The sequence below is a fragment of the Buteo buteo genome, chromosome 7 (assembly GCF_964188355.1).
Source record: "Buteo buteo chromosome 7, bButBut1.hap1.1, whole genome shotgun sequence".
NCBI classification, from domain to species: Eukaryota; Metazoa; Chordata; class Aves; order Accipitriformes; family Accipitridae; genus Buteo; species Buteo buteo.
In genome coordinates, this window is record NC_134177.1 from 46167736 (window position 1) to 46190915 (window position 23180).

Genomic DNA, 23180 nt, shown 5'->3' on the forward strand with positions numbered 1-23180 from the left:
TGTGTGACTGCCTTTGAAACTGTATCAGAGCAGTTTTATCACTCACAGCGTGTATTTTTGGTTTACTAATCCCTACGCTTCCTGAGGGGTTACTGGAAGAAAAGGAAAAAAAACTTTAACCCATTTATTTTAAAATAAAAACAAACAAAAAAAGCCCCAACATTTAGATATTTTAAGTAAGAATCAGACAAGCTTGAGCCCTGCTGCAGAACAGCAAGAGAAGTTCTGATTTATACACTAACATGATAAAATTAAAAAGGCCGAGTCAGATTTCAACACCCATTACTTAACCAGCTTTCTGCATAAACACCTCAAGAACAATGCAGCGATTTACAGACCGCTCCGAACAGCTCTGGTGCAGACCCAACAGGCCATGCTGCGCAGAAAGTTGCTTAGTTATGCTTTTATCGAGACAAAAGGACAGGCGCCTTCGTTCTTTCCCTTCGCAAGCCCAGATAAATTCCAGCCCTGAAGTACAGGAAATTAAAACAGAATAATAAACTTAAGAAGAAACGCTTCCACCAGCGAAGAAAATCCCGATCCAGTACTCATGCCCTGCAAAGAGTTAAAGCCTGCAGCCCCAGCCATGCCTCCCCAGTCCTCCCTGGCCCTTTTAGCACAGCTGCTACCTGCAGCCACGTCCCCTGGTAGCAACGCACAAGGGGAAAGTGCAATTTTGAGCTTCTCTTTTCATCTCTATGGTGACAAAAAGCTCCGCGGAGGGAAATCAGGGTGCCTTCCACTCAAAAGGTTTCTCATTTTCAATGACTGCCTTTCACAATATTTTAATTAAATCTCTGGTGGGGAAGCATTAAAGAAAAAAATTTTTTTTTTCAGATTGTGGGGCTCATTTACAACAACAGTTATAGTAAAAGAGGGGGAAAAAAGGTACTTTAAGCATTTTTAAAACAGAAAGATTCTCTGGTTGAAGACCTAAGAATAAATCTACCAGCTGCAAAGTTTTACACCACCAGCATGCAGAGGGACCAAAAAGTCCCTGGATAACAAAAACCTTCTGTTGCATGTAACATGTCTCCTGAATTTTAGCAGAGGTTGAAGGACCGCACGGGAAAATGCCCTTTCCCAAGGGGGCTGAGCACAGGCCAGGCACGACAGGGGCATCAACAGGACAGGAGCTTTTGGAGAAGCCCCTTTGTTCCCCTGAAACAGTAGCACCATCGCACTGCACTTGGCAAGTCAGAAGATACAGTAGTAGCACACTGAACTGATGGCGCTTGAAGACTGCAGTATAGAAGCAAGGTCGTGGCATTTATCTTTGTTTTTAAAAGTCTCAGTTCACTGCTACCAACAAAACACAGAGACACCCACAACCTCAAAGAAAGGGGCAAGTCCATTCCGCAAACCTGCGCACACCACCACCGAAGGACAGCACGCACAAAGCACTTTCAGTTTTTCCCAACAAAACACGTTTATCTCCCAGCAGGACACCCTAAAGAAAGCGGTATATCTGCTATCCCTAGGCTCAGACCCATCCTTTCTGCAACCACCCTACTCTCCACTCTATCCCATGGTGCATAACCTCAGCCCACGTGAACCGGGGACACCGGCAGAGCCCAGTGCCCTCCAGTCATACCACCCCTGGAGACAGCAGGGCTAGCACGGGCACTGCAACGGGCCAGCAGCCCTTCCTCCCTCCTGGCACCAAGAAGCGTGCCAGACACACACCACCACTGCCAGAAGCCCAGGCCACCAAGCAGGCAGTGCTCTCTGCAGAGCAGACATGCAGCCCCTGCCACAGGGAGCCCGCACCCAAAGCAAAAGCAGGTGAGCACTCCTCAGGTCTGAATAACAGCATTCTGACACAGCCTGTGGAAAAGCCCATCTAATGTAAAAGGGACAGAAACACTAGAAAGTTTGGATAAAAATAACTGAACACATCCGGAAAACTAGAAAGTGTAGAACGCAGAAGGATCAGCTTGGGAGACCGTGGTCCTGGAGGACAGCCCTAACAAAGGTCACTAAAAGCCACGCAGACCAAAATACTTTCTCTAGGATGCCCGTTTCAATAGCAAGGCAGAAGCAGTTTAGCGTGCTAAAGAGGCATAGTGTAGAAAAACGGATGACTCTGCAATTAAAGCCTACAAACGGCGCCAAGAGATCCAAATGTGTTAATAAACGTAAAGCTCTGGACAAAGCACTTCAACTCTCATCCAAGCTTTCTTGTATAATGTGGCAATAATACCACTTCTTTATCTAATATAATTGCTAAAAGAACATATTCATACTGCAAGGTATGGTGAACTCCTTAGAAAGCAACCTCTGTGACTGTGCAAAGTTTTCAAGTAAGACAGAAACCAGGACAAGCACGTCACTGATTTTTTTTTTTTTTTTAAAGTTTAACAGGCAACTCAAGTAAAAAGCAAAGTCTAACTAGACATGGGCAAAGAAATACTCTCATCCTCTTTTTTAAATAAAAACTGAGGCACAAGGAGATGCAATGACACAACAGCCTGTAACAGACCAGCCCAGATCCCCTGAATCCCAGACCGGTGCCTTTGTCACCGTGCTCAATAGAAAATACAAGTTATTCAGCCAGGCTGGCCACTTATCCAGCATTCCCGCTTGTTCGCTGGAAATTGCTATTCTAGGAGCTATCCAATCTTTAACGACTTCTGGACTAGTCTGCATTTGATTTCAGGGCAAAGGCCAAGCCAAGAGGGAGACCCTGCAAGGAACTCCTCCCTCCAGCTCTCAGTTCATTTTTAAGGCCGTCTCAAAGATGAAAACAAAATGTTTTAGTGCTCACGGGGGCTAAATATCCAGAGCTCTAAAATGAAATACAACCACCTTTCAAAGCCACTGATAGGCAAAAAGTATGTTCTTTAAAATAAAACACTGGGGCATGGGTGGGACTCATTCAGGACCAAAGGTTTCTTTTAAACTGATGCAAACAGAACTGCCTATTTTTCATGTAAATTATTATTTTTTTTTTAAATCATAATCACTGCTGCAAGTCCAGCTACCCCTGTACGTAAAATCCTTTCCACATACATATTTTCCTGGGGGAAAAAAGGCTTATCCCCACAAAGGAGTATGAAATAAATTGCTTTACTGAAGGTTAATAATATCCTGTCGCCGTGGTAAAAGACTCAATTACAAAACCTTCAGAAGAGCTCCCAAGGAACTCATCTGCCTGCAGTGACAGAGGCTTAAATAGCCAAAATACACAGAAAGGCTAAGCACTTCCCAAAAGAGAGGAAGAGGGGAAAAAGATGGGGGGGTTAAGTAAAAAACCTGGAAATTGGACACTCAAGGTTATTAAAAAAAAAAAAAAAAAACAAGCACACACGCACAACCACAGTTCCTCTCTGCACACACAATTCTCTATAATCTCAGCAAGAATTATGGCCTAGGGAGACCAGCACTAATTTTAGTATCAGATTTATTATGCAGCAGGGAGCAGAAATCAGTCAGGCCCGTCTCTCACTCCTAATGGGCAGAACTAGATCACGCTCCGGGAAGGCTCTACTGAAGAATAGCTCAGGCCTGGTGAAAAACAAAGCCCCTGGGGCTCCCCGAAGCACAAACACACTGCGTTCTTAGAAGCCACAATAAAACACAATGATACTCCTCATTTCTACAGCACTGCCTGCCAGAGGATCCCGAAGCACATGAATTAAAGCTTCCAGCACGCCTGCCAGAGGAGCCTGCAGCAGCGAGGGAGGACAGCAAGGTCTTCAGGGTATTCAGCTTGGGACCCAGAAGCCCAGCCTGCAATTTTTCCTCCTCTACAGACGTGCCATATAGGCAAGTCCTCGGCGTGCAGAAGGGCAGCCCTGTTCCACGGGCAGAGGGCTGCTGAGTGCGTGCAGGGTGCTCAGAGCTACAGCAGCAGCGACGGCCGTAAAAGCAGCATTTCACAGCGACCGAAGCAGACAGAGAGGTTAAGCACTGCTCGGAGAGAAGCATGGAGCAGTGACTCCCGCCGGCTCCAGTGGACTCCCGCACGGCCTTCCCTTACCACGCAGACAGCAAAACTCCTCGGCACCCGAGTTCACCAGCACACCTTCGTGCGTAGAGCCCTGGGCTTCAGCGCTGCTTTGTGCTGCTGCGTGTTCACACATGCAAACATGCACACACACAGAGAGAGCTTCCCCCAAACACACACACACACACAGAGCTTCCCCCAGAAATCAATCAAACCCTGGCAGGGAGCAGCTCTCTATTCTTTGCTTCCCTTTCTTGCCCCATACTACAGTAGCTGACTACAGGTTTTGAAGCACCATGCAGATGTCAGATGGGCGTGCTGCATTCAGTCTGTTCTTCTAGGCACTCACCCCTCCATCTTAAAACATTTTATAGCCTACCCCCGCGCCTGCTTGTGCTCCACTCAGACTTTGAGCACCACTAGCATCATTCTTAAGATGCTTCAAATGCCCAGTGAAACCAGGCCTATTCCCAACAACTGTTTCTAATAAGCCAGTATTAGCTACAAAAGCCTTTTTTGCAGAGGCTTTTCATGACTGACTCACACCCATCTCCAATGATGCAACACTAAGGCAACCTTCGCACATAGCTTCGACACTTGGTGGGGACTGAAGAAAATGCAGAGTTACTCACACAGCACTGACCGTGGCACAGCTGGGACATCAGCTTCACAAACCCCACATCTCCTCTCTTCACCAACACCTGGAAACATGCGGCACGGCGGGTGCAGCCCCAGCACCACGTTGGGTTTGGAATAACTCTCTCCCAAGGCACCAGCAATTCCCACTGTTTCCAGCATCGCAGAACATGTGAGCAGTGCTTCTGTTTTCCACATCCATAAAACAAGGGTGATGACAATCGCTTACCTCATCTCCATATGATGAGAATAAGGGTCAGATTTAAACTGGTTTAAGTCATTTCAGCACATAAGTCTTTTGTGAAAGTAGGATGCTGATGTCTCCAGGAATGTACACCCCACAGACTTTCAACTACATTTTGAATAAAACTTTTCCAAGAACCAGTTTTTCATTGGCAGCTCGCTAAAATGAAGACCAGAAACTTTCAAAACATCACTATGTCATTTTGACTTCAAACAGAGAACAGGGCAGGCACACATCTCTGAAAACTGCATTACCTACTTCTTCATGTATCTAGGCACTTCACTAGTAAGTTTTCTGGTTTTGTTTTTAAAATAGCCTTGAGTGATTTAGGCAATTTAGGAGCTTTGCTTTGACCTGCTCTAACAGAAGTTAGTGCTTAATGCCTGCTAACTTCAGTGAAAGCAAAGACAATCGCCACTGAGAAATTCAGAAAAGTCCACTAAAAGCATACACAGTCAGTTGCGGTTTTTACCTGGTTCTTAATCAGTGCTACAGTAAATAAAAACAGACTCAGGAGTTTTGGATTCCTCTGCACCTATTTTCCTCCTTCAAAATAGCTGGGGTTTTGCCTCCAAATTTCAGAAAAAAAGGAAAAAGAAAAATGTAACCAGTTTTCTGCCCAACAAGTGCCTCCCCTACCCAAAAATCATCAACAAAACAGTTACCTTCTTAATGCCCAACCTTAGCCCTGGACCATTCGTGTATTGTTCATTAGGAGATCACAGGACTTCTGGCTCCTGTCTCATTTCTTCCACTGACTTCCCCACGTCACCCTGAGCAGGTGACTGCAATGAAAATTAGGAGACTGAGAAATTGACTTCAGGTAATGAACACACCTGCCTGAAAAACACGAACAGCAAGGGGCAGAAGAGACAGCAACCAGACCCTAGCAACACTGGACTGGATCAAGTAAACTCAAACCATCTAAGCCTGTGCCTATCTTGAGATTACTAACCTCAATGCAAAGTGCCAGACCTCTGCATATACTGCTCCTTCTACCACTCTGGCTGCCAAGCAGCAGAAAGTCTCTCACTCAACATTTCCTAGAGCAGTGGAGACATAAAAGCCTCTTTACAAAATGGGCACCAGATTACAGTTCAGGAATGCCATGTTAGATTTAGTCACTTGCTTGTACCAGCAGTGCAAGCTCCCCATCTGCAGAGCAGCACCGTCTCATGTAAGCAGTCCTCTGAAGCGCCCAGCGAGTTCACCAAAAACCACCAGGTAGTTAATCTAAGAATTTCAGATCTTTAGGCCTGCCAAGCAGCAGGGAAAGAATCTTGCATACAACCACCAAATTGCCTCTTCCTCCTTACAGCCTAGAGCACATTTTCACCTGCATAACCAGCACCAATAATCAGGCCAAGCAATTCAGGACTTGCTCTCTGATCTCTGTTCCACCTCAAGAAGCACTTGGCAGCATCCATTTGTCTACCTTGATCCAACGCTCTCCAGTTCTCAGGAATGCAAGACAAACAGGTGCTGTTGTCCTTCTCTCAGCTGGAGGAAATTCAGAACATTTCAAGGAAACAAAGGGAGGCACCCTCCAAAGATGAGGGACTGCACCTGCTGAAGACCTCTAAGAACATTAAGAAACAGCAAAATTTCCTTTGACCACATCCATGTAAGATGCCTACCCTGTTAACCGCATTCCTTCAGCTGCAAGCTGGATGAAATAAGGTTATGCTTTCTGCAAGAAGACTTGCTCTCTCCCACCTTTTTTTCTTTCCCCATCATTTTCAAATGAATTGACACTTTATTTTCCACATATTGCAAGAGATCAGGATTACACAGCATCAACTGAATAACATTCGGCACACACTCTCATCAGCTTCATGTGTTCAGATGACAGTGATGGGGACTATAAAAGCATGAAGACAGATAATCACTGCTTATGTCTGCAATTATAGTTCCAATAAAGTTTCTTCATGGCTCTTTAGCATTAAAGCCTTCGGACTGGTAACTAAATTGCTTTAATTTTTTTCTAGTCTATATTTTGTTCTTTCCCTATTGCATACACCTACTTGATTGAGAGAGAAATGCCCCTACTAAAATATCCACTGGAGATACCTATAAAATAGAGGTCCAGAAATCTAAACTGACTTCTAATAACTGCAACAAAATCAAAGCCATGCTCACAAAACTTTGGGGGAATCATAACTATGGAGGACTTTCAACTATCATTTTATTTGATCTGGAAGATTAATGACACAGAGGATGTGACCAGATGAAAAAGATGGGGGAAAAAAAAAAAAAAAAAAAAAATCACACAAGATGATCACAAGTCCCTCCTCATACATAAATTGCCAGGCACATCGCATGCATAACCTGCTGCTTTGATCACAGTCCCTGGGATTAGGTAAGTCAGGAATTTAAAGCACAAAGGTACTGTGGCAGGAGACTCTCTCCAGGTGCTTTTCACCACCATCCACCCACCCCCAGGATCCCAGGCCAGCTAGGGCAGGAAATCCCCGCTCAGCAGGCAGAGGGGGAACAGAGGCACACAATTACAGCGGAGCCCGTCTCCAGCGCTTCGCTTCGCAGTGGAAGCACGTCAGGACACACTCCTCATCTGCATAAGACGGAGGAACAGCCGCAGCCATCCCTATAAGCTCCAACAGGGAGGAACGATGGGCCACACAGAGAGAAACGGGCATGGTCCTGCAGCACAGAGGAGAAAGCCAGCTTCCAGGAGCTGGACCACGGGGGCGGAGGAGCGTCCGGCATGGCTGAGCGCCCAGCTCTGCGGGGGAAAGAGGAGCCAACGCTTATCTGGAGGCAAAGGGACTCCAGGACACCTGCAGCTTAGCATGTTTCCTCCTCTCCTCTCGTTACTGAGGGCACCAGGACCGACCCTGCAATGCAACGCGCCACTGAGCCCATTTAAATCCACGGCCGGTCTCCCCCTTGCCTCCCAGCACACAAGCACTGTGCCCCAGGCCCCACGCTAGTTTGTAACCACCGTGTGACCGGCATTACCCATAATTCATACCACAAACTACCTTTCACATGCTGCGGCCTAGCGCCCTTATCTCACTTCCCCCTCCCCGAAGCCTCGCCTCCCCTCACCGCTGCTGTTCGGAAACGCCAGCGTACGGCGGGAACCTCAGGACTCAGCAGTTACAACCTCCGCCGCGCACCGAAGCGCCGGCACTCCAGTCAGGGCCTCCCCTATAAATTTGCTAATCAAAAGTCGTTAAAAACAAAAAAAAAACCCCTCGGTTTAACCCCTCAAAGACAAGTCGCACAAAGAGCCGGCAGCGTGCAATACTGATTCGCTTCACACGCTTCCTTCCCAACGTCCAGGGACGCTGCCAACATCTCTTTCAGAGGCGGCCGTTTACCGTGGGCCACCGAACCTGGGCGTCAGGAAATAGCTGTGTTCTCTGCCACGCGGAGGTGCTTTGGATAATCCCCTGTTGTCCTTTTTTCCTCCAACTCTTGCCTCTCCAGGCTCAACAGCAGCGTCAGTACCAGACCCATCAGGCCTTACTTGGGTCCCCACACGCTACGCCAAGAAAGACCAAACTCTTACCGACAGCAGCTCTGTGCTTCCTCAGCGGCCAAACCCAGCTAACAGTGGTCCTGGGACACTATCACAGCAGGTTTTACAAGGGGCTTTTTTACCAAGTAATATTTGAACAGGGTAGAGTACAAATGTTAGGTATGCTGCGTATTCAGCAGGCCACCCATCCAGGGCTGGAGTTATACAATTGACTTACAGAAAGCAACTGGGGAGGTAGGTGAGCTGTCTAGTACAAACACATCAATTAAAAAAAGACCAAACACGTTCTACTAGAGAATTTTGAGGAGAATGAGCCCCAGCCGCAAGAAGCCGACGTCTTTCGCCGTCATTGGCTCAGCGGGGCTCGATCGGGACTCGCGTGAGAGATCTGCCAGGGATCCTCAGGACATGGCGGAGAGCAACGGCCTGACACCATCCCACACCACCGTCGGTAGCAGCCCCGGACCAAAAGGTGGGGCGATGCCCCCGCGTCCTCAGAAAATTCCTATCATATTTCACATCTCAGCATTAACTTCAGATTTCTCTTCAGTGTTTTCTGTTCCCTTCCACAATTCACTGAGCACACAGCGCTGCTATAGGCTTTGTAGGTCTGCCAAATACACCACCAGAAGTACACGAATTTCACCAGCAAATGAACATCTTTATACTCATTTACAACACTCTGCAAACCCTCGGCAAAAGGATAAATGCTCAGTGTATGTATCAGGCTCTGTGCACAGCTCAGGCTCAGAGCAAGGAATAGCACCGAGGCATCTCTGAACATAAATGATTTATAATGTGGCCAAATGGAAAACTATACAGAAGTTTCACTCTTTCAGCAAGCACTGCAGAAAAATCACTAGCAGTGTCCCCTTCAGCAACACCTTTTTCCAGCAGTGCAACCCACAGCAAACCTTCGGCCAGTGCTGAGGGTTTCCAGCTGACAAGCTTTTGCCACAAACCAAGCCTCCGACCTGAGCGATACCTCTCAGTCCAGTGGGATTTACAGATACCTGGGACAAATGCTCACCTCCTTGCAACCTCTTTACACACCACGCCAAATTACCCTTCGGGAAGATTCCTGAACAATGTGTATTCAGCAATTGTTATAAAAACCTCAACTGACTCTATCTAGCAGGCATTCTGTCTCCACCAGCATTCAAGAAGCTGAAAGTCTTGCCAGCACTTCACAGTCCCTATTTTAAATAAATCCTATTTTCAAAACACTTCTTCACCTTGTGCTCCTCACCTTCTCTTTGATGCAAAACTGACCCATAGAACAACATAAAGATGAGCTCAGAGTCAGGAATACTAAAACACAAATTAAAACAGCACAGCGCAGGTTTGGGGACACTGCAGAAGAATTTCGTATCCTCTGGGCAACAGCAGCACTCCCAGTGACCCAGCCCCAAGCCACGAGGACTGGAGCTGCACCAGGACCCTGCCTACATTCTCAGCCAAGGAGGCCTTGCTCCAGCCATATCTCACAGTTGTGTGGCACATACAGAGGAAAATAAAACCAAGAGGACTTAACTTCAAACCCTGGGAACTACTTAATTCACTAGATATTAGTTTCTTTCCCCACCCCACCATTTTCCCTCCCACCTGCCAGGCCACCTCATTACTGTCACTCTGCATCAGTTCTTGCTACGGTAGTTTTCTTGGACCTTTGCCCCTTCAGTCAGCTTGAAACCTCTTCCCTATTGTACATCAGAGTCAATGGGAAATTAATGCAAGTCTTTGCTGGGGGAAGGGAAGGGCAGAGGGAACGACGCTTTCTGCTGCTGTCAATACTTCTTTTCCTTCACCCTTCTTGCCACCTACACTTCACCAACATATTAAGAAGCCTTGTCCGCACTTAACTGTGCTTGCTGAGGTCTCTCAAACTATTCTTCGTGTAGAACTGCATAAGTCTTAGCAGGGTAGGGTCCTTCTTTATAATACCAAGTTCCCAAAGTACAATCTTAATACTTAATTTAAGCCTACTCAGTCACAACAATATACCCAGCTGCAGATGTCCCAGCATGAGGAATGACTGAGCAGGGGAGAAAAACTTCCTAACATTCTTCAGATTTTCTCTGTACTCAAAAAATAAAGGAAATATTTTCAACAGGAGAGCAGCAAAATGCCAAAGTTTAGAAGTAACTTATTAATACCGCATGCTGATCTGACTACAGAAATTCACATTAACTTTCAAATTACTCAGCAAACCACAATTTCTACAGCAATAATATCTTAGAAACCTAAGCCATGTTGAACACTACTCACATAGTTTACAGAATTATTCCAGTGACTAAGGCAAATAGAACGTGTGATTGCAGGGCTAGAGACTAAATTAAGCTTAGACAATGATTTATTTATTTTTTTTAAGTCAGATGCTACACTGACCTTGCAATCACTTTTTTGAGGAAACAGCAGATTAATATTTTCTTGTGAGTGAGATCCTCTGGTGGAGGGGGGGGAAATGAGAGAGAGATGAAACTAGCTATCTCTGAAAGAGAAGTGATGGGACTGACCATATACAAAGTACTGTCAAATACACAAAGTAATCTTTTAATCTTTTTCTGCTACAGGCTTCACAGTTCAACAAAGCATTTAATAATGTGCTTTTAGTCCATCCTGATTCAGCAAAGCACTTACCCACATGCTTACGCCAACTTAAGTATATGCTTAAGTGCTTTCGCACAATAGGGACAGAGAAGATTCAGGCCCTGCAGATGAACCATTTTCTGCAACAAGCCATTTTTTCCTAAGATGACTGGCTCTATTTACAGCTTCTCCTCCCTTTATAGCATGACCCAAAATGTGTTTAAAGAGAACGCTAAAATACAATTGAAAAGTCAAATAACTATTAGGAACAGCAAAGACATCTCTGTATGGCTTAATGATATACAGGAGTTGTTCTTTTTCCTTCTCAACATAACATATACCTTGATCTACACACACCATGTTACCCTGTTTCAATAGTTCTCCTCTAAAAATAAGTTACAAGTTCCCTTAATGCTTTGCATTTCACAACATTTATGAGACTATCACCAGAGTCAACAGGCTAAAAAAAGAATCCATTAGCAATAACTGGCCTGTCACTGGCAGTGACAAATAAATGAATTTGATGGTTTTAGATCAGTCATTAGTAGACCTACCCCCAGGCTGATAAAGGCTCAGCACTTTGCAGACGAGATGTACTCAATCTGGAAGCAGAGAGGAACACACAAGGGTGTTAGCATGCTGCTCTCCTTCCATTTCCCTGACCTCCCTCATTTCGGACCCTTTTCTGGCATACCCAAGCAACAAGGTCTCGGTGCAGAAAAGTTATCTGTTAGACACCATTAAAAATAAACTGACAATACAGAAAAGCACAGGGAATGTAGAAAACCCTTTAAAAAAAAACAAAACCAAAAAAAATCCCGTTAGATGATATTCAATTTTAATTTTTAGTTAGCAGTAAGAGGGAACGAAAGTACATTAGGACTATTCTTAACATGAAAGACATCCTTAGGCAATGATAATGGAAATACATACATTTTACACAAGTACAAGACAGTCTTCGGGGATTAAGGACAACATGAGCAAGCTACCTGAGTGGCTGGAGAGAAGAAATAAATGTTTACATCTCCAAAACCAACAAATTACAAAAATCCAGCTCAGCTCTTGCTTCTGACAAAACTCACTGCACTCCACAGAACACCTTCCACAGCCCCTTTTTCCTCTGGCTGCCAGCATCCAAGAACAGAAATCATGCTCTGCCTCGAACAGATCGCGGAGAGCAGGAATCCGAGCCCAAGAATAATGGCTTTCAAAACCCTGATCCTCTACTACCTGAGAAGACCTAGGTTGATCAGCCAAGAGTCGGGCTCATCAACTTTTCCATTTGACCATTCAATGCCAGAGGGAGACAAATTCTAGGAGCAGCTTACCCTGGACAAGGGATCTACATCAAGGTTGGTTGAATAAGATGCTCAAACACTGGCCATTGACCATAAAAAGAAATCTCTCATACCATCTGGTAAGGACTTCATATTACTCTGTATGCAGAAGATACAGTGATATTATTAAGGTATGCATCTATGCCCAATGCCAAGAACAGGAAATACTTCCTCTCTTTCTCCATCCAGACCTGCAAATAAAGGGGAGTTTAAAAAGAAAAAAAAAGTCATAGGGAAAAGGTCTGACCTTGCTGCTCTTTACAGCCTCATGGGGAAGGAAGGGTGGCAGGAAAGGAAGAATCCTGAGTTCTGCTAGTGTGTTCAGTTCACATTCTTTTGAAAAAGACTTCAAAGTCTACCCAATACTTAAAATACGATGTGAAATAGTGGGACTAACCTGGAGGAGTTTACAGGCAGAAGCAAGGGAGGAAACAAACAACAGAACTCTTGATTTTCAAGGTCCATCATTTGCTTTGGAATAAAATCTCTCCCTGTTACTCTGGCTCATGCTTATCAGGCAGCCAAGGGACACAGACACCCCACCCACAGTTAGCTTAATTGGAATCAGACATCCAAATCCACTGGTTAGCTTTAAAAAAAATATCCCAGGTTAGCCTGGGTGTTATTCCAAAAGGGCATGCCCTCCATTTGCTGTTATGGAATAGCCAGCTTCACATGGGTTTAACCAGCAGTGACTCAAATGAAAGGAGAGTTGTTGACACTCTGTTTTTTGCACAAGAAGGAGGAACAGATGTGCACAACCGCACCTCTTACAGTCCATGCACCCGGCCAGACAGGAAACCAGCTAGTCCACAGACAAGGTATCCACAGTTTGCAGATACACTGACTGGAGCACAGAGATGCCAGAACCAGTTACCAGTTCTGCACTGTCCTCGGTTAGAATAAAATACATCTAATAAAACCATTGGTATTCAGCATCACCATCTGATTATCAGATAAAAGGCTTCCCTCACCAAATAAAGCCCTTTTGCTATTTTGTGACCAAATGGTCACCAGAATACTGTACCCAACCCACATAGACTAGATCCCAGATTTAAGACATGCAATCTTGACAACAACCACCTCTGCTCTGGGTCGTCAGTAGACAGGGTGCTGGACATCCAGCACCCAGTGCACAGCCCCTGCCAGCAAGCTACAGGAGCATCTCCAGTAGCTAGAAGCAGTAGTTGGCTTGCCCTTTTTATTTAATAGCCACTGAAGAAGAAGCATACAAACTACAGTCAGCAGGTCACATACACAATGCTAATGAATGCCACCGAATGCTACTACAAGTAGCTCCAGCTTGTTGACTTCCTGGAGCAATTCCCAACCATACGCATTATGCCCCTGTGCTAAGTGCCGGGAAGAACAGGCACCTCGGTCCCATCTTGGAGGAACCTGAGCACAAAATACAACTGAGCGGGTAGCCTCACTAACTATAAACTTTGACTGAAGTTTTATCTGCCTCTGTTTCATACACGGCTTTGCATGAGAAAGCATCCAAATTTCTATACCGCTAAGTCACACGAAGATATGTTCATTGCCAAGGAGCTTCTTCACGGACTGAGGCTGCTGTCCTTTTGCTCTTCAGATTTGTTATGGTTTTGGTTTGTTGTTTTTTTTTTTTTTTTAAAACAAATCCTGGGCGGGGGGGGGGAATTGCTTACATTTGAAAACATGTAAAGAACATGCTAAATTTGATAAGGTCTCTCCAACCTAATACAGCAGGTAATGTCAGAACTGACAGGCTATGTATATTAAAAAGTTATATTATTGTAGTCTTCAGTATTCAAAAGGGGGTATAAAAGTACTACCCCCCCCCATCACTGCTGCATTTTAAGCATTTTTAAGTCAGCAGAGTTATAAACGATCACCTGTTACAGAGCGCCTTGCAGCACTTGGAAGAAAGAGATTTTTATCAAGGAATAGCAGCCGCGAGAAAGCATACGTATATTCTTTTCATCTCGCTGTTAGCCATACACTAGAACCTCAACAAGTTAAACCCCTGCAGCAAGTTTCCTAAAACAATGGCTTCAAGTCCTCCTGGACTTCAGGAGAGCAGGATTATACATCATGGTGTAATCCACTGGAGGCAATCACTGAGGATTTTCTTCGAGGGTCATTCTAAGAAAATCAGGGAAGAATGCTCTGCTGTTACAACCTGCCACTTCTTGCTCAGTAACCAATTTGCATCACCAGAGAGGTGTCAAATCATGGAGATGCAGTTTAAAAAGCTCAAAAGAAAGCATTTTACTGGGCTATGGTTTGAAAGGGGAAGACTAGCCAATTAAAGTGAATCAGAATGGGGGAAGGAACAAGCACAAATTATTGTGCATGCACAAATAAGTGAGCATGACCCTGCAGACCACAGCGAGCACGTGATCTGGCAAAGGAGGCGAACGCAGCCCAAGAATTAGCACAGCCACTGCCCACTGAAGAGTTAATCGTGCTGAGGCAGGTCAAAAGGGCTCCCGAAGGAAGGGGATGGATGGAGGAAAGTGCTGCCATAAGGTCTGCCTGCACAAGAAGGGGGAATGAACCAGAAGCCTTGCTTCCACCTCAGCTTCCACCTTAGCACCCAGTCACTGCCAGGAAGATCACAGAAAAAAGCCCAAGCCCCATTTTGCTAAACATACCAGGAAGGAAGACTACTCAGGGAAAAAAAAAAAAAAAAAGAATAAAAAAAATCTCCCCTTGCACCTAGAGAGAGACAGAGACATTTCATTAAATGCCATTAATCTCCACAGACCCAAGTATTAGCTAGTTAATTAGACTAAAGTACAGTCACATTTTAATGCTGAGCATTCGCTATTCAACTGGGATAAATTAACAACTAAAGTCCAAAACCTTCATTCAGTATCTAATTAAAAAACAGAAAACAAAAAGTCCAGATTATGAAATGCTGTCCAGAATACTACATCATAATTGATGTAAAAATCTGTTCTTTATTGCATCTGATTTTCTCCAATTTCCTAATGAGGCTCCTTTCAATCTTAAGATTTTTTTCAAGTACCCTGTAGAAATCCCAACACTTTAGGAAGGACAAGTGTGTAAAAAGCAGAAACAGACACTGCTGACCTCTCCAGAGAGAGCAAGTTCCTGCTAAGAGTGGAATCCAGCGTACTCTCCAGGATTTGCCCCACACTTGAAAGATGTCTGTTACCAAAAAAGAAAAAAAAAAAAACCAACACCAAACAAACCCACAAACAAAAAAACCCAACCCAAAACCTACATGGAGAAAAACAAAATCCCCTTTGTAAAAATGACCTGATTTTGCATTCTTTAACACGAAAATTTAACTCACTAATATCCTCGGCGTAAGACATGCCCTGGTTTTTTTAATTGTTACAGAAGAAATCACATGAGACAGCTTAATAGCTCCGTTGTAAGCGTTATAAACTTTTACAAATAACACTGTAGAAACAGATAACTGGTAATTGAAGACAGTTTAAAATGTAAATAAGCCTTTAAAAGGTATTGGGAAGGGGGAAAGGAACATCAGTCACAGCGCAAGATCATCTTCATACTAGATGAAGTATAAAATTATGAAACCCTTCAAAATTCTGATAACTTTAAATTTTATCTTCAAGACAGCATTAGTCCAACAACATAATCCAGAATCCACAAACCCTACAAACTATAAACTCTTTGCTTAGCACAGAAGCAAGCCAGGCACACCTTTATTTACTAATTAGTTATTAGATATGCCCTATGAAGTGAAGAACCTCTAAACATTTGACTACATTAGTTTGGTTTAAAATTCCACAAATACGCTGTTGGGTTTTGTTCGCTCTTTAGTTTTAAAAAAAACACTAGCAGGTCTCCTGTTATATGCCTAGGGTTTTTAAATTACACATTGTTTTTCCAAGATGCATGTTTTGTACAATATTTAACTTTATGGTTCCACATGCTATTAAACTGCTTGCTTTCATGAGGAGCTATATGCAATAAGATTGTTAGGTTGAACTTGTTCAGGTAGTCTCCTGCCACCAACTTTAATCCACTTCTCCGTATTGACTTGCACACAACTTTGCAGCCTTGTCTTTCCATTTTTTAACAGAATACTGAAGTAACCCAAGATGATTAGAGTGTATACAAGTGGTATACACCAGCTAAATTAAGTCCTTCCAACAGGCTCTCAAAAACAAATTAAAAAAAAGAAGTCAATTACAGAAGTTTCCTTTCAGCCTCTGGCTTTCAAAATTCAAATACAACTGACTGCACATTTGGATTTGAAACTGTTCTGTTGTTTCCATTAGGCACAGCCTAAAGAGCAACAACCACCTCTATTCCATAAGCAACTCCTCCAGAAGAAATGGCACCCAGCGGTATTTCAGAGTAAGCATGCAGACAGAAGCTTCTCTGCACGTCACTACACCGTCTTTGTCCCAACGTGGAAACTGGCCGCACGATAGCAAGTGCGCCCTGGAAGAAGAAGGCCACTTCTCCAGCCAGCCTGATCAGCAAAGAGACTTAAAGCTCATTGTTCCACTGTTCTTGCAAAAGAATACCCCGTGGCCTGAAGAGTTCAGAGCTTCATCAGAAACTTGCTATCCAATGCTTATTAGTCTCCAAACACATCTCTGAAGTTATACAAAAGAAAATTTGCAAACAATGAAGGCAGAGATATATTCCCATCCATCACAACCACAGAACTGAAAGCTCAGCTCAAAACAAGCCTGAAGTCTGCACTTAATCCAAATGCTCTTCATAAACACCATGCAAAACATATTGCGTAAAATAGCATAACAAACGCAAGTAACGCAGCAACAATCTCTCGCTAGAACTAGAGAAGTCTCTGCTTTTCAGCCAGCCACAACTGACCGGGAGTCTGCAAGGAGACGGTTAAACTGGAGACACGTAATATTGCACAAAGCAGCTCTCCTGTAGTTTCACAGCCATACGCTGATACCCTTAAGACGCCATGCACTCCGGCTTTAAAAGCTTTCATTGCCAATTCCCTGTTTGAAACCTGAACTGCCTGGCAACAATGATTCTCTGTGTGCCTAAAATCCTATTATCGATCCTCCTACTTACCTTAGGCTGTGCTCGTCGGGGAAATGCAACTTTAGGGTCAATCTGAGGAAAAAGAAAGGGGAAATCAACAAGATAGCTTTTGTTGTCAATTTCTATTATTTTGTTCTTAAATCACTGAATTATTAATCCCTCATTTCTCAGGCTTATAATTCAGCACACTGGGTCATCCAGAACTACTCTGGAACTGATGGATCACAGTCTGGGTTCATCGAGGCAGGGCGGGGGGGGGGGGGGGGGGGGGGGCAGGGGGAGGGAGACGGGAAGAGAGGAAGAAAACATCTCTTCTGTACACCTCCTACATCATCTTCTGGGCAACAATCTCCGCTGGTGCTCAGGGAGCTCCGCATTAGTCTCTGGCTGCTGCCTCTACAACCAAAACGGCGTGTTAAACGTTATCTGCATACTCGGGAGGTTGCATAGAAAGACGGCCAGCATTCCTGATCAAGATCTTAACCTGTTGTTTTTGACACCTGCACATTCCTTCAGTTGGGTTTGGGGTTACTTTTGCTTTTATTTTTCTGCTTTGTTTTGTCAACTGACTAGCAACACCACACAAAAAAGAAATGCAAAACAAAGTCAAATTATTCACGTTTCAATTATTAAAACTAAAACATTAGAAGGACTACAAGATTATCCTTCATGACAATATGTCAAATTGATCTGGTTTGCTCACCCTCAAAGAATTTATGTGAGCAATGAAAGATTATGAAGGAGCATTTATGCGAAGGGGTGGGAAGAGAGGAGAGTAAGACACAAACGAAATATACAAGCATTTTAAACCAGAAGAAACCAACTTCTTAAAAAAGATTTTCCATGAAGGAGTTACTTAAAGCGTTCTTGAATGAAGCATGCCACCACAGAGGCAAAAAGGAAGAGAAAAAAAAAAAAATTTTGTTTTACCCCATGCTCCCTTGTTTTAAGATGCAGCATTGACTCCCATTGCGCTGCATAAATTAGAAAGCGTGTCCACTCTGCAATTCCAAAATGCTAATTCTGCAATTTTAAAAACAACTTCCACATGGGTCGTATTTAAAAAGCAACTCTTCTCTACCATTCAGAAATCACTTAAAAACAAAAAAAAGATGCAACCACAGATGCATGGCTGGATGTAAATAAAAATCATACCTTTTAAAAAACTACCCAGGTTAAATTGTCGTCTTTAAAAATGATTGCAATAAGATGTCTACATGCTGCTGATTTCACCTCTGTTTTTTAGCAGCATCTGCACGCAGACACGTTCTAAATGAAGAGTCGAGAAAAGGATGTTTGAAAGGACTAAATCCTACCTTAACTGTGTAACTTGCGACTGCTTTCAGTGTCATCTTTGACTATGTAACAAACTGATGAAAATAATCCTGATTGTGTTAAGTCATATTTAGAAATAGAGGCCTTCTTTAATAGTTTGGGTTTGGTTTTTGTTGGGGTTTTTCCCCCTCAAGCTAACCCTGATTAGGGAAAGGAGATGTTTCCATTTAGTGTTGTTATTCCTGTGGTGATAGATATTCCTGTCACTGATAAAAAACCACGGGCCTCTCCTAAAAAGCAGTTTTACTCAATTAATTTGTCAAAATTGGAAATATCACAAACATTTGATGTGCAACTGATAAACTGATTTGTCTACAGCAGATACAAATGTAGTATCTTTTTTAGGACATACCTGAGAAATGAGCGATTACATGCCACTTTATTGTTCAAAAAGCATAAAAAGTAAAATTATTTATCTAGAAAGCTAACCTTTTCATAAAGATTAACATTATCTACAAATATATTCAGCACTGACTAGGCATTTGTCTACCGGGGAAATACAACAGGTACGGATTTTCCACTGCGATACCCAAAGGTGGAGGCAAATATGCCCTTTTCTACATTTGCTTCAAAAGTGAAAGTTTTCTCAACAAAGAACACCAGTCCCACCAGAAGGACATCACTGCAGAGTCCCACTGGTAAAAAGTTGGAAGAGCCATTAAACTCTAAAGCAACACATTCATTTTTGAAGGTCAGTTCAAAGAGCATGGAGTTCTTTGCACCACAGCGACAGCCCTTCTTAAATAACTGAGTCTTCCTTCATAAAACCTTTTGGATAAACACCATCAGCGTTTGAAGATGAACACTAGCAATCAACATGGCAAATCCATACCTTTTGCATATCCCTGTCAACTATTTAAACAACAACCAAAAAAAAAAACCAAACTTCTACCAAAAAAAAATTAGTTAGTTAGGTACAATTCTACTTACTGTATCTACAAGTCCTCTAGGAAATGACTATAATACTATTTCTGATATGAATGGCCATTACCTAAACAAAGCTTTTAACGTAACTGTAAACAAGAGCGACGTTTCCATGCCAATACCCAACCGATCTGCCTCCTGTGCTGAACGTTGAAACAGAGTCAAATGCTATGTTATACTAAAGAACAGTTACTACAATATGTCTACAAAGAAACGGCTGAAAGGGAACCTGGCTAGTTTTATGTTTTACTTTTAAGCTGTGTTACTGGTTCTAAGGTCGATTTCTTATTTAGATTGATTCAATCATTATCACACAATCAAAACTGAGGCAAATTTGTCCTGGTCAAGCTTTTCACCCCTCCCCCAGAGAAGAGCAAATTAATACATTGCAGGGACTAGACTGTGATACAGGAAAAAAGCTGGGGGAGGACCTAATTATAGTCAGAAATATGACAGGGTGTCCTCCCATGATTTATTTTTTTTTTAAACCCTCGTTCAAGATACTGTTTGCCTTTGTTCTTCTTATCTAAATTTATCTTGAAAAACATATAGAGAATATAGCTGTACATGAAAAGTCTGGCGAGTTTAATCTCAGGAGCACAGTTGAATCAGTTATCTTACCATATCTGATTAAACCTAAAATCAAATTATTAAGGCATGTGAAAGCATGGACTACGTGTTCAGACAAGCCCAGCAGAATTTGTAGGTCGAATTAAAACACTAGATTCCACCTGCTTCCACGAGAGCTTTGGGCTTTTTGTTTTCATACAAATTACATTTTAAAAAAAAGAAAGAAAAAAAAACAACCCACACTCATGTTTGCTCACTGCTTCTTCTATTCTTCATTTAACTATAATCTCATACACACAGGCACACACAAGATGTTCCAGCACCGAGACAGGATTCCTCCTAACACCATGCTCATGTTACAATAAAACCTTTAAGATCCAGAATACATACTATAAAAGACAGTTACAGCAACGAACACATTCGGTACGTCCAGCAGAAGCTCTCTGCCAGACAGTTAAACCAACACGATCCTTCCCTTCCCAAAACGCAACCCCCTTCAGACCGATCAGTACCAAAGCAATAATGACCTCTACCAGTGTCCTTCCCCGCTCCCCTTCCAGGTTTGCTGAGGCTTAAAATTGCAACTAAGTAAGAGGCACAAAACTTCATCCTTTTGCATGGCCTTGATCGCAGGGAGGAAAAAACAGGGCCTAAAGCTACACACGCTTGATACCTTTTGTTTGACCCAATACTGAAAATGCTGTATCAGGTCAAGGGGCAAACCTACGTGTGGATTTTTTTTATTAAAAACAAAAACCCAAATTTAATGTTTACTAAAAAAAAAAAAAAAAAAAATAGATCGGCTGAATCTCCAGAGCATTTTCCTTATGTTATCCACTGGAGACTGAGTGTAGCAAAAAGCTCTGGAGAAACAACAAATAATTAGGATTTGTGCTTCTCTACCACATCTACTCTCGAGCTCTCGCATAGCTTTCCATAAATTAATGCGTACGTTTTGTAAGAGCCCTGACATCAGGTGAGGGGGATCTCTCCAAAAAATGACTTTGGGAAATGACACTAGAAGCAGCTTTTACGATTTGACAGTAAGTCACTCCCACCTTGAAACGCGCGCACCAATAAATAAACAATCAATCAAAAGAAGTAGAAAGTTCCCTGCCGAAAGCATTCTGCAGCAGAACACCAAAAAAAGTTGCATTTTACTCTACAATTTCTTCAATGTCACCGCTCGATAAAATGTAAGGCTGGGGAGGAGGAGCCATCGGTCGGTATGGGTAAAATCGGGTTTTAAAAAAAAAAGTTACCGCTTTTTTTAAGTTAAGAGGCAGACTCTAGGAAAAAAAAAAAAACCCAAACAAAAAAAGCAGCACAGAAAAAAGGAAAAAAACCCAACCACGCAAAGTCCCGGTTCAATGACAGCTTGACACCGCCCCGCAAAAAAAAAAAAAAAAAACCAAACCAAAAAAACAGCCGAAGTGGCAGCTGCGGCCGAGCGCGGGGCAAGGGCACGGTCCCTGTAACGTCGCCTGTCACCGAGAGGAAGGGCGGCCGGGCAGCCCCCCCAGACCCCCCCACGCACGACCTACCGTCTTGGAGTCCAGCTCGTGGTGGGGCTGAGCCAGGACTTTGTCTACACTCGCCGGATCCGCGAACGTAACGAACCCGAAGCCTCTGCGAGAGACAAAGAGCGAGGGGATGGGGAGGGGGGGGAGGTGGGATATGGATGGTGAGAACTAGAGATAAGGAGAGAAAAGTCATAAAAATAAACCGCTGCCTCCTTCCCCCCCCCCATCCCCTTCCCCAAAGCCTCCGGTTCCGAGGGCGGGCAGCCCCGACCCGGCCGTCCCCGCACCTCTCCGCCTCCACCGGCCGCTTTTGTTTCCTCCTCCCGGCTCGGGGAGGGATGCGGAGAAACCTCCCGAAGAGACCCACCGGACACGCGTGGGATGGGGGTTTGAGGGATTTGAGGGCGGGGGGGGGGGGTGTGCGGGGGTCCACCCGCCCCGGCGCCAACTCGCGAAGTTTTGTCAACCCGACTCGGGTGGGCGGCGGTTTTACCTGGAGCGCTTGGTGGTGGGGTCCCGCATGACCATACACTCTCTAATTTCTCCGAATTTGCTGAAATAGTCTCTAAGGCTGTCTGCGGAGAGAGAGAGAAGCAGAGAGGCAGAGGAGGGGAAGGGGGGGGTGAGGAGGAGGGGGGGGGGCGCGGGCAGGCCCCGGCGCGGCGGGACGCGGCCCACGCGGGGCGGGACGCGTGGGGAGGTGGGGTGGGGGGGGTGTGGAAGCCGCCACGGGGGGGTGGGGGGGAGCGGCGGTCCTTACCTGGTGAGGTTTGCCAGCTGAGGCCGCCGATGAACATCTTGCTGGAGGGAGAGAAGAGAGCGGAGTTGAACGCCGGTGCGGGATCGGCCATTTTGACGGGGCACCTCACGGCGGCGCGGAGGGGCGCGGAGCGGAGCGGCGAGGAAGCGGGGCGGGAGGGGGCCGGCCGACCGGCCGGCCCCCCCCCCCCCCCTCCCCGCCCCGCTTCCTCGCCGCTCCGCCGACTTACCCGGGGTCGTGCTGCGCCTCGCCGGGGCTCCCCGAGGTAGCCTGGCTCCCGTCCGCCTCCATGGCCGCGCGGAGCCCGCAGCGATCCGCGCCGCGCCGAGCGAGAGCCCCTGAGAGGACACCCCCCCCGCCCGCCCAACCCGCCCCCCCCCCCCCTCCGGGGCTCCGGCTCCGGCTCCGGTTCGGTTCGCTCCGGTTGCTTTTCCCCTTCTTTCCCTTCCCCCCTCCTCCTCCTCCTCCTCCTCCTCCCTCCGCTACCGGAGGATCTCACTGGAGAGGCGCTGGGGAAGCAGCCAGATCCGTCACACGTGGGATCGGCTTAGCTCAGCGCCGCGCCGCGCCGTCCCTCCCTCCCCCCGCCACCATCCTCTCCTCCCTCCATCCCGCGCCGCCTCTCTTCTCTTCTCTTCTCTTCTCTTCCACCACCCCCCCAACACCCCCCCCGACCCCACTCCTCCTCCTCCCCTTCCCCTCCCCTCTCCCCTCCCTCCCGCCCGCCCCCGCGCCACGGGGCGGGGCCCGCCGCCGTCGCGTGGCCCTGCCGTGACGTCACCGCCGCGCGCGCCCGCCCGC

At 45.2% G+C, this 23180-nt stretch overlaps 1 protein-coding gene across 26 annotated transcripts in view; it reads right to left on the reverse strand.

Annotated features, from left to right (window-relative positions):
• Positions 1–22966, reverse strand: part of MSI2 (musashi RNA binding protein 2) — a 255284-nt gene extending 232318 nt beyond the window's left edge. For 5 of the 26 annotated variants that reach the window (XR_012651122.1, XM_075033023.1, XM_075033021.1 and 2 more), the window contains exons 1-5: positions 22609–22959; positions 22380–22420; positions 22113–22194; positions 21641–21725; positions 17298–17339 (exon numbers count right to left, since the gene is read on the reverse strand). Coding sequence is in view for 24 of the 26 variants with exons in the window: in XM_075033023.1 (XP_074889124.1) it covers positions 17298–17339; positions 21641–21725; positions 22113–22194; positions 22380–22420; positions 22609–22670 (312 nt within the window). In the remaining 2 variants the exon portion in view is untranslated. Of the gene's footprint in view, positions 1–17297; positions 17340–21640; positions 21726–22112; positions 22195–22379; positions 22421–22608 lie in introns of all 26 variants that reach the window. The other 21 variants (XM_075033016.1, XM_075033008.1, XM_075033014.1 and 18 more) reach the window with 10 other exon arrangements.
• Positions 22967–23180: the final 214 nt, after the last annotated feature.